Source organism: Argopecten irradians, unplaced genomic scaffold, assembly GCF_041381155.1.
Source record: "Argopecten irradians isolate NY unplaced genomic scaffold, Ai_NY scaffold_0541, whole genome shotgun sequence".
Lineage (NCBI taxonomy): Eukaryota > Metazoa > Mollusca > Bivalvia > Pectinida > Pectinidae > Argopecten > Argopecten irradians.
Genome location: NW_027188008.1, coordinates 39,312 through 51,662, shown reverse-complemented (window position 1 = coordinate 51,662; position 12,351 = coordinate 39,312). Strand labels below are relative to the sequence as shown.

Sequence of the window (12,351 nt, the reverse complement as noted above, 5' to 3'; positions counted from 1 at the left end):
GATCCCATATGGAAGAGCAGTATTCCAGTTTGGGTCGGACTAGTGCTTTGTATGCGTGTGCTTTCATATGTGGTGAATTAATTTTTAAGTTGCACTTTAAAAACCCTAGTGATCTGTTTGCATTTGCGGTGTAATTATTTATGTGCATGTCCCATTTGATGATGTTGCATTTATCTGGGTGAAATTGCATTAGCCAGTCTGTTTCCCATTGTGCTGCTGCGTCCAGATCTTTCTGTGTTTTTATTGTGTCGTCTTTGTTGTTTATTGTTTTGTATATTATACTGTCGTCTGCGAATAATCTTAGTGTGATGTACTGCATGTATTGATGGAAATCGTTAATATATATGAGGGACCCAAACATGTTCCTTGAGGGACTCCTGAAGTTACTTGTTTTTTATTTGATTGTTTTCCCTCAAGTACTACTGTTTGGGTGCGTTGTGAGAGAAAGTCTGTGATCCATTTGTGTGTGTTTGCCTGTTATGCCGTAGTATTTTAATTTGTATTGTAGGCGTCTGTGTGGTACTTTGTCAAAGGCTTTGGCAAAGTCCATGATAATGATGTCTGTCTGTTTGTTGCTGTTATTATTGTTTGCGAGGTCGTGTATGAATGTAGCAAGTTGTGTCTCGCATGATCTGGATGATCTGAAGCCGTGTTGTAAGTTGTATAGTATGTTGTTGTTCTCCAGATGTGACATTGTGGCGCTTGCAATGATATGTTCCATAAGTTTGCATGTGATACAGGTGAGTGATATGGGTCTGTAGTTAGTGGGGTTGTATCTACATTTGCGTGTTTCCAATCTGTTGGTAATGTGCCTGTATTTAGAGTAAGTGAACAGTTTGGTAAGTATGGGTGCTGTTATGTCCCTAAGTTATCTTAATAGTCTGCCGTGTATATTGTCTGGTCCTGTTGCTTTGTGTGGGTTGATGGTTTTAAGGAGGTTATCTATTCCTTGTTATGTTAATTTCAGGCATGACTGGGTGTGGTGATGGTCCTTTTTCTGGTATGGGGTGATCCTGTTCTGTTGTGAAGGCTGATTTAAATTGTTCATTTAATATGTTTGCCTTACAAGTGGTGTCTGTCATTAGGTGTCCATCCTTTCTTAGTGCTGTGATATCTGTGTTTTTTTCTTCTTGTTGTTTTGATGTATGAGAATAATTTTTTGGAGTTGTATTTTCTTCTTTTTTTTGGTGACTCTTGCTCTTGCTCATCTATTGTTAGGTCTTTTAACATTTTTTCTATGTACTTTAGATATGCATTTCTAGTGCGTTTTTGTAGTTCTGATTTGCATGCTTTGTATTTCTGTTTGAGCTCTTGGTCTTGTTTGTTTTTGCTCTGTACATGTAGTTTTTTTTACAATTCTTCATGAGTTGACGGATGGGTTGTGTTATCCATGGTAGTTTAGATTTATAGGTGATGTGTTTTTTTGGTATGTTTTTATCTACTGAGTCATTAAGTGTGTTCTTAAAAAGGTTCCAGAGGTCGTCTATTGTTTGGTTTGTTGATTCGTCCAGTTTCGTGTTGGTGTGAGTCAGGTCATTTCTAATATTGTCCCAGTTAGCTCTACCGTACAGTGTTTTTCCTGCCTATATATTTGGGGCCGAAAAAAGGCCCCATTCCCAATTGTATTTCTTGTTATTTTTTCCCAAATCCATGTCTAAATTTCCCAAATCAGTGAGTTGACACGTATTTTGTGCGACAAAACTAAAAAAAATCCGTAAATCCCAAGTCTGAACGTTGAATTTTAATATCCATTCTTACACTTGATTCTTAGAGAAGCATAATTGTCTATTTCTACCTTTTCCAAAATTTCCATAAACACAGTTTAAATTTTTCATTTCCTACCTTTATCGCACAAAATTTTCCAATTTTCACCAGGTGGCAATTTCCCAAAATACCCAGGAAAACACTGCCGTATAGGAGGATGTCCCTGGGCTGCTTCTTAATTTTCTTGAGTCGCACGTCAATTTCAGTGAATATAATGTCATGATCAGCTTTCCCTATGGGTGGTGATGTTTCAGTCTTGTTGACAATTGAAGGGCGATTTGTTAGTGTTAGGTCAAGAATGTGGTCACCTCTAGTTGTGTTGGTAGTCATTTGTGTGAGAGAGTTGTAGTCTGTGATATCAAGTAGTTGTTGGTGAAGTTTTGTGTCTGTTTTACCTGGAATTGTTGTGTTGCTTTGCCAATCTATGTGTGGTAAGTTGAAATCTCCGCTAATGAAAGTAATTGTGTTGTTGTTATGTCCTAGTCTTTTCATGGAGATTTCTAATTGTTCAAGTGAGTGTCCTTTGTCTGAGGGTGGTCTGTAGTTCGATCCTATTGTGAGGTTGCGTGAGTTTGCCATGGAGATGTTGATGATGATGGATTCGTTATCAGTGTCAAGTTCTTGAATTTGTTCTGAGCGGTATTTGTTTGTGACTGCAATTAGTACACCCCCCCCCCTGACTTTGTCCCTTTTTATTTTGTTGGCGGTCTTTCCTATATACTGTGTATTCTTGGATCGGGAAGTACTCGTAGGAAGATGTTGTGTTGTTTAGCCGCGTTTCTGTGCCTATGATGATGTCTGGTTTTAAAGAGTGTAATATTAGATCGAGGTCTGGTTTTTTGTTGGAGATTGATTGGAAGTTAATAGTTGCTATGCGGATTGGTTGGTTGAATTTATTTTTCCTAGTGACATCTTTGTTGTGTTTGATTGGAGAGGAGGATGCTGTAGGAGGTCTTGGGCTGATGGGGATGTTCTGCATGTTAAGGTCTGTATCTGTGTCTAGTTGTGAGAATCTATTTGATGTAGTGTAGATGAAGAGTTTGGAAGTCTGCACTGTATGCAATCCCACGAGACTCCACTGTGGTCCATATATTTGAGGAATGAAGGATTCATTCCTTGGCAGTCCACATGGTACCAGGTATTGCACGAATCACAACATATAGCACTGGATTTGACTGCTAGCACGTGACTGCCTTATTGCAGGTACCACAGGGGTATCGTGGGGTTCTCGGACCAGGGTTCAGTTCTGTATCTGCAGATATTGAGAGTAGAAGAATGAATATGTATGTACAGCTGGGTTTAATTGTTTTGTGTTTGAGTCTGTGAAGTAGAGATGGATATGCTGCCAGGTAGCAGTGAAGTTGCGTGTGGTCGTAGTTTTGGCTAGGCATAGGGGAGAGATCGTGAAGTGTCGAGTGTTTTTTGTTTGTTTTGTTTTTTGTTTGTTTGGTGAGTTATCCAATAGAATAGGAGTGCTATGGCTAGTGTAAGTGATGTAATCCTCATTGCGTTTGCTGTATGTGGTTGTCTGACTGCGTATTGTTAATTCCAACTAAGGTTGTATAGAGAAATAGAAACTGGAAGTTGTCAAGCGACGATGTGCAAGATGGCGGGAGATATAGTTGGGGTTCAATCAAGTATAAGGAATGGTTGATTTGGTTGAAGTATAAGGCTATAAGAGGAAAAGGATATGTTGAAGAGAAGAAGTGATGTATGGTAAGTACGAGGGATGGTTATGGGTAGCCAGACAGTCAGAGAAAGTTGTGTAAATAGCGAAAATTTACCGTGCTCGTATAAAGACGTCTGGGTGGTCACGCATGCGGCTACAGGCTGTATTGAAACGAATGCGCTTTTTGAGGATTTTTTGTTGTTGTGTCCTCTTATACCAGTTTATCTCACTGGAGTACAGTGCAACTTTTAATGTGACTGCGATTGATTGCTATAAGTAACGTCTTGCCTATTGTAGGTTGTGAGAACACAGACAGTGGTACCGGTATTTATGCCTCAGACCCCGAGGCTTATGATACGTTCGGGGCCGTTCTGATTCCTGTTATCAAGGACTACCATAAGGTCACTGAGGTCACTCACCCACCTTGTAACTTCGGAAATTTGGATGACTTCGGCGACCTTGACCCCGAGAACAAATTCATCGTGTCTACACGTGTAAGGGTGGGCAGAAGCCATAAAAGCTTTGGGTTCCCTCCAACATGCAATAAAGAGGTTGGTATCGTAGTTTTCATCAGGAAATCAGAAAACATAGTTTCTGAAAACTATCATTAACTCTAAGGAATCCAAAAGTTGTTATTTTTGATATCATACAGCTAAAATGTCAGTATTCATTAAACTGAAACTTACTAATTCTGTTATAGAAAATCAATGAAGCATTTAAATTGATTAAATATAATTGTTACAACTTCAACTAAGTACCTTGGAATATTACACCACTAGCAAAAACATGTACCCTTAACATGGTACACAACTAGTAAGCAAATATACTCTCATGAACTCTTAACATAGGACACAACTAGTAAATAAATGTACTCTCATGAACTCTTAACATAGGACACAACTAGTAAACAAATGTACTCTCATGAACTCTTAACATAGGACACAACTAGTAAACAAATGTACTCTCATGAACTCTTAACATAGGACACAACTAGTTAGCAAATATACTCTCATGAACCCTTACATAGTACACAACTAGTAAACAAATGTACTCTCATTAACTCTTAACATAGGACACAACTAGTTAACAAATGTACTCTCATTAACTCTTAACATAGGACACAACTAGTAAACAAATGTACTCTCATGAACTCTTAACATAGAACACAACTAGTAAACAAATGTACTCTCATGAACTCTTAACATAGGACACAACTAGTAAACAAATATACTCTCATTAACTCTTAACATAGTACACAACTAGTAAACAAATGTACTCTCATGAACTCTTAACATAGGACACAACTAGTAAACAAATATACTCTCATTAACTCTTAACATAGTACACAACTAGTAAACAAATGTACTCTCATTAAGGTAGCTGGCTCGACCGTTTGAAAGTAATTAACTTTTTTTCATTTATAGATATTTTTAATTGTATGGTCATGCTGTGTCAAAAAATGGACAAAAAAGTGTGTGTCATTGTGCTAGTTTTTTGGCTAGCCTCGTTTGAAAAGTGTTACCTTGACAACGACTTAACCAAACCTTTGCGCAGAAATATAGCACAACTGGACATGTACTTGGTAAATGTAATGCAATAAAATTATATGGAAATATAAGATTTTTTCATTTGTTCTTACTTTAATGTATTTGTATGGATGTCTTGTGACTATTAATAAACATAAAACATAAATCAATGTATTTATTGTTTCCTAGCGTCGATTTAAAAAGTGTCTCCATGGCAACGTTTCCCTCATTTTTCAGTACTGATATATAGCAAAATGAGTTGTCCATTTTAACAGGATAAAAATATATGAAGGAATAATTAACTTTTTTCCAAAGATGCTCATTTTGCAGAGGACATCCATATCTTTATAAAAATGATGAGAAAATGGCATGTCATTGTCCAAAAGAAAAAAGTTATTGGATGTTAAATCCATAGCAACCGTTTTCCTTAGCAACATTTTTCTAAAATGTATAAATAGGGTTGTTGTGTACATTTGAATGTAACCTAATGTATATTTTTTCTGATAAAGACATGTTATGCATGTAAAGATGATAAAAATATTTGTGTTTTTCAATGAAAAACTATATTTTGGTTAACTTTTATTAGTAACCAACCGTTGCATAGCAACCAAGCAGTATTCTATACAAAAGTCTTACCTGGATTCAATTTTGCATTCTATTCAAAGTTATTTGATATTTATAGCATTTAGACAAAAGTTTTTCTTTGAGACATTCATAAATTTTCATAACTAAAACAATTTTGTGATGAAAAAGTACTCTATGAAAGGTTGTGTACCCTAGCAACCACTTTCAAATATTCCCCCTTCACATAACTGAATACTTCATAGCAATACAATTGCATTTTCATACATAGGAATGCTCAAATTTTGTGGTTTCTAAGTTATTTTAGTCAAATATCTCAATTTTTATATTAAATTATAAGCATCAAGGGGATATATGAATGTAAATTTTATATATATGTAAAACAACCACTGATAACAGGGCTGAGGTCTTTGGTCACATGACTTCCAAGATACCTGTTTGGAGGTCAGTGATTTTTATCAATGTACTATGTCTTCCCTCCATTTCCTAAACCTGGTACATACCTTAATGCCCCTGGCTGCTTAAAGGAAATTAAATAAAATCAAACTTAAAAACCATAAGAATTCCACATAAAAATCTAATAGAAGCAAGTAAATAACAAATATTGTTTATGAATTATTTCCCATACATGTATGTAAGTTTGAATTGAATTCCATTCCAAGATCAGAAAAAAAACATGTAATGGCACTCTATGATGACAACAGACAAAGCACAATAGCAAATTGGTATCCAGTCTCTGATGCAACATCATTTTATAGATTATCTTTTATAAAAAAATCATCTTTTAAAATTTATTAAAAGTTTGTATCCTTAAATGATGATTAACAACATCAATTCCTGTAATATTTGATTTATTCAAAAATGAAAGAAAGAACAGAACTTGAGCATGCATAATTAATATATATATAAGATAGATGTTCTGCTCATTGAGAAGTTGAAATTGACATAATCACAAATATGACATAATGAAACTTTTACAATAAATTCAGAAAAAGTTCTGACAAAGGAAAGATTAGCATTAAAACTATCACATTGATATTAAATGTATTATCTATACATATCATAGATTACAGACTAAAAATCCAACATTTAATCATAATGTTTTGTTTCTAATATCCATGAAGAAATCAATCTTTCAACACTGAATGTTGAATGATTACCAGCAACACTCAATCAACTAAGACATCTCTTAATAGTTTCTGTAAACATATTTCCATAATTAGCTGCAGTGAACAAGGCTTGAGTTATGTCCCCTGAAAGCTGCAGATTCAGTTCTCAACATATGCAGACAGGAACAACAGTTCAACTTCTTTTGAAAGCACAGACATAGTGTTCCTTATCACAGTTTGCAGTTGGTGACATGGTCAGTTTATTTACCAATCATGGAGCAGTGTCCTAAAATTCAATCAAGGGACATCATTATACAATAGGTACATGTAACAGGATACTGATGGCTCAAAAACAAGTTAATCTGTCTCAGTAAGCATCCATATGTGCCTTTTATCCTTTGAGACGCATTGACTTGCAAGATCATGCAAAATGGAATACAAATCACAAGTAGTATGGGGGCATTTTTACAACTTCAACTGTTTTTCAGAAAAGGGAGTGGCGCTTATAGGGGGGAGGGGGGCACTAATTACGTACATATATATATTTACAGATTGCTGCCTTTTGTATAATTTTGACCTAATAGATTGTTTTCAAATATACACACCTCTAACAACATGTGAAAGTGCTCTTGTATTGTCCCTCTTCTGCCAATCTCTCCTCGAATCCTGAATCCTGATAAAATAAAGATGGGTTTGTTGTTACATGACAATTTTATCGATTTAATCATTCTCATAAATTGTACTGGTCTATTATATGAATTATACAAAATCCACACAAAATGGTAAATGGATACACTGTTATTGTACATTTTATCAAAATTTTGAATTCATTGTGACAGGCATTTTTTTATCTAGGATGTACATGAAGAAAATAGATTTCTTTTATAATATTTTATCCCTTCAATCTTGATTGTGGATCAAGATAATTCATTTGAACTGAAGTCCATGACCAGTATGCTACAGATCAATACATACAATGAAATGTACATTGTAGGTCAAATTAATTATGAACCCATACATGTATCTTTTTATTATGACTTGGTAATGTAGAAAAGTATAAATATATAACAGTAATTGACAATATAACCCACACAGACACATGATTAAACTTGTGTTCACTTTATATAATTCATTCATTCATTTATTTCAAAATTTCATATTGACACAATTCAAATATGTATTATGATATCAACCCATATTCATATGTCAACTTTTGTACACATGCATGTTTACAAAGCTTCCTCAGAAAATCACTTACAACATGGATATTGGATAATTGCTAGCAGATCACAAAATGTCAGCAGCTACATATGTCAACATGTGTCACACCTATAAATTAAAAAACAAGATTATTAATTTAGATAAAAAACTAAATCAATTTAATATTTTAGAAAAAAAGTATGTTACATGCTAATAAGCAACATGCACAAGTGCTTGTACATGGTGAATTCTATAATGATGTGATGTATAATGGCATATTACAATTATATGTAATAGAACTATGTAGCTGGCCCCGAAGTGTCACTCATGAATACCCTTTATGTAGGCTTACATGTACACATAACAAATACATGTATGTACTATACATAAATGTAACAACATCTAACCTGGATATAATGTAGATAATATGTTGATGTGACTCATGTATTTTTATCTGTTTATGTCATTTGCATAGTTTTGTCACATATATCTTGTTTCCCCCTAAGCAGTGCACATATAGATCTAGTACACGCAGAGAAATATCTGAAATCGACACTGTCTGACGCAAGTTATAAACAGACTGTTGATCTACTGAATTTCTTGAAATATTAGAGAAGGATCGAAAATAATTAGGTCCAGATATGGATTATTTATTCGCTTAATTTGATTAAAGCTTTAAGATAATCAATATATCTTACCGTGTCCGCTTTGTGGTCTTCCTAATGCATGTCAGTGGATTTGTTGTGATTGTTGCTCGGCCATCGGTAGCGATTTGGCCTTCAATAAAACTTCCAATCCCCGTTTTCTATGCAATAAATCATTCTCTCATCTTCCTGTGTGTCTCAATAATCTACCTTTTTGGTTTAAACGACCTAAATTATTATCAAATGCCTCTACTCAGCATGATAATAACATACCACACACTCGTCTGGTCTTGGCGTCGATAGTGACCGCCATAACCGGAAGTACGTAACATTGTCGTAAAACGAAATATATTTTCTTAAATTCACGTTTCCTGCATGTAATTTGACTGATTTATCAATAGTATAGTTTACTGATCAAATCAGATAAATTAAAACGTGTTTTTTGGATTTATTTTGCGAAAAAAATATACGACAATCGTGCTGGTTTACGATGCGCGCGCGCATTCAAAATCGGCCGAGCCAACTACCTTAACTCTTAACATAGGACACAACTAGTAAACAAATGTACTCTCATGAACTCTTAACATAGGACACAACTAGTAAACAAATGTACTCTCATTAACTCTTAACATAGGACACAACTAGTAAACAAATGTACTCTCATGAACTCTTAACATAGGACACAACTAGTAAACAAATATACTCTCATTAACTCTTAACATAGTACACAACTAGTAAACAAATGTACTCTCATTAACTCTTAACATAGGACACAACTAGTAAACAAATGTACTCTCATGAACTCTTAACATAGGACACAACTAGTAAACAAATGTACTCTCATGAACTCTTAACATAGGACACAACTAGTAAACAAATGTACTCTCATTAACTCTTAACATAGTACACAACTAGTAAACAAATGTACTCTCATTAACTCTTAACATAGGACACAACTAGTAAACAAATGTACTCTCATGAACTCTTAACATAGGACACAACTAGTAAACAAATGTACTCTCATGAACTCTTAACATAGGACACAACTAGTTAGCAAATATACTCTCATGAACCCTTACATAGTACACAACTAGTAAACAAATGTACTCTCATTAACTCTTAACATAGGACACAACTAGTAAACAAATGTACTCTCATGAACTCTTAACATAGGACACAACTAGTAAACAAATGTACTCTCATGAACTCTTAACATAGGACACAACTAGTAAACAAATGTACTCTCATGAACTCTTAACATAGGACACAACTAGTAAACAAATGTACTCTCATGAACTCTTAACATAGGACACAACTAGTAAACAAATGTACTCTCATTAACTCTTAACATAGGACACAACTAGTAAACAAATGTACTCTCATGAACTCTTAACATAGGACACAACTAGTAAACAAATGTACTCTCATGAACTCTTAACATAGGACACAACTAGTAAACAAATGTACTCTCATGAACTCTTAACATAGGACACAACTAGTAAACAAATGTACTCTCATGAACTCTTAACATAGGACACAACTAGTAAACAAATGTACTCTCATTAACTCTTAACATAGGACACAACTAGTAAACAAATGTACTCTCATGAACTCTTAACATAGGACACAACTAGTAAACAAATGTACTCTCATGAACTCTTAACATAGGACACAACTAGTAAACAAATGTACTCTCATGAACTCTTAACATAGGACACAACTAGTAAACAAATGTACTCTCATGAACTCTTAACATAGGACACAACTAGTAAACAAATGTACTCTCATTAACTCTTAACATAGTACACAACTAGCGCACATGTACCCTTACATAGTATATACACAACTAGTAAACAAATTTACACTCATGAACTCTTAACATAGGACACAACTAGTAAACAATTGTACTCTCATGAACTCTTAACATAGGACACAACTAGTAAACAAATGTACTCTCATGAACTCTTAACATAGAACACAACTAGTAAACAAATGTACTCTCATAAACTCTTAACATAGGGCACAACTAGTAAACAAATGTACAAGTACTCTCGTGAACTGTTAACATAGTATACATCTAGTAACAAATGTACTCTCATGAACCCTAACATAGTATACATCTAGTAACAAATGTACTCTCACGGACCTTAACATAGTACACAACTAGTAAACACATGTACCCTTAACATAGTACACAACTAGTAAACACATATACCTTACATAGTACACAACTAGTAAACAAATGTACCCATAACATAGTACATAACTAGTAATCAAATGTACTCTCATGAACCCTAACATTGTACACAACTAGTAAACAAATGTACTCTCATGAACCCTAACATAGTACACAACTAGTAAACACATATACCTTACATAGTACACAACTAGTAAACAAATGTACCCATAACATAGTACACAACTAGTAAACAAATGTACTCTCATGAACCCTAACATTGTACACAACTAGTAAACAAATGTACCCTTAACATTGTACACAACTAGTAAACACATGTACCCTCACATTGTACACAACTAGTAAACAAATGTACTCTCATGAACCCTAACATAGTACCCAACTAGTAAACAAATGTACCCATAACATAGTACCCAAATAGTAAACAAATGTACTCTCATGAACCCTTACATAGTACACAACTAGTAACAAATGTACTCTCATGAACCCTTACATAGTACACAACTAGTAAATAAATGTACCCTCATGAACCCTTACATAGTACACAACTAGTAAACACATGTACTCTCATGAACCCTTACATAGTACACAACTAGTAACAAATGTACTCTCATGAACTCTTAACATAGGACACAACTAGTAAACAAATGTACTCTCATGAACCCTTACATAGTACACAACTAGTAAACAAATGTACTCTCATGAACCCTTACATAGTACACAACTAGTAAATAAATGTACCCTCATGAACCCTTACATAGTACACAACTAGTAACAAATGTACTCTCATGAACCCTTACATAGTACACAACTAGTAAATAAATGTACCCTCATGAACCCTTACATAGTACACAACTAGTAAACAAATGTACCCATAACATAGTACCCAAATAGTAAACACATGTACCCATAACAAGTAACATAACACAAATTAGGATTCCTTCTGCTAACGAGTCGATTTCGATGATAGCGACGGAGTGCAATTTATTCAATATCGGTAATATTGTGTCTCTTGATTATATAAGGATCGCATCAAGATGGAGGAGTTGTGCAAAGGAGCATTGGACTCGCTGGAAGGGGAACATAAGGGCACATACTACCCTCTGGTGGGCATGTCTGACCAGGTCAAAGAACAACTCACCGCTGACCACTTTCTCTTTAATGATAAAGACAGGTAGGCATACGTGAACGACATTTCGATATTTGTATGTTGGTTCGACCAACAGGCTTACAGCCCACCACAAGCCTGTTGACAAATAAAGAATCATACCTCGATGGTTGACATTTCCCTTGTCTCTTGTGAACTACATGTGCTTTAACTAGTTAGCTTTCTGATGTCTATTTAAAGTTGGCATTGCATAAATAAACAGTAACGTTGTTGCTAATATGTTTTTCCGTGTTTCAAAGTTATCTGTCCGTTCAGGTTGGTATTGGTTGTTACGTCATCTGTTTGCGAGCGCAATGGCGTACGTTTTAGAGATAATGGTGTGACGTTTGCTCGCAAAACAATGACGTCATAATGGATACCTAAGTACAAGGGAGGTAACTCTGTAACAGGCAAAGACGGAACGTATGACTGTCCTTTTTAAAGTCTTAATATCCGTATCTGTCCGATTTTTTCATCATTAAAAAAAAAATAAAAAAAAAAAAAAACCTGTTG

At 34.7% G+C, this 12,351-nt stretch overlaps 1 protein-coding gene and 1 long non-coding RNA gene across 2 annotated transcripts; one reads left to right on the top strand and one right to left on the bottom strand.

The window, feature by feature from the left end:
• Positions 1–3,730: 3,730 nt before the first annotated feature.
• LOC138312962 (arginine kinase-like) lies at positions 3,731–11,902 on the top strand (the record flags this gene model as incomplete). Its single annotated transcript, XM_069253663.1, is given in 2 exon segments — positions 3,731–3,984; positions 11,717–11,902. Coding segments are annotated over 2 exon segments (407 nt in total), but the record flags the coding sequence as incomplete, so codon positions are not given.
• On the bottom strand, positions 5,888–8,816 carry LOC138312963 (uncharacterized). The gene is made up of 4 exons (XR_011207102.1): positions 8,549–8,816; positions 7,909–7,979; positions 7,256–7,323; positions 5,888–6,936 (listed from the first exon to the last, which is right to left on the bottom strand). It is a non-coding gene; the product is annotated as an uncharacterized lncRNA (long non-coding RNA).
• Positions 11,903–12,351: the final 449 nt, after the last annotated feature.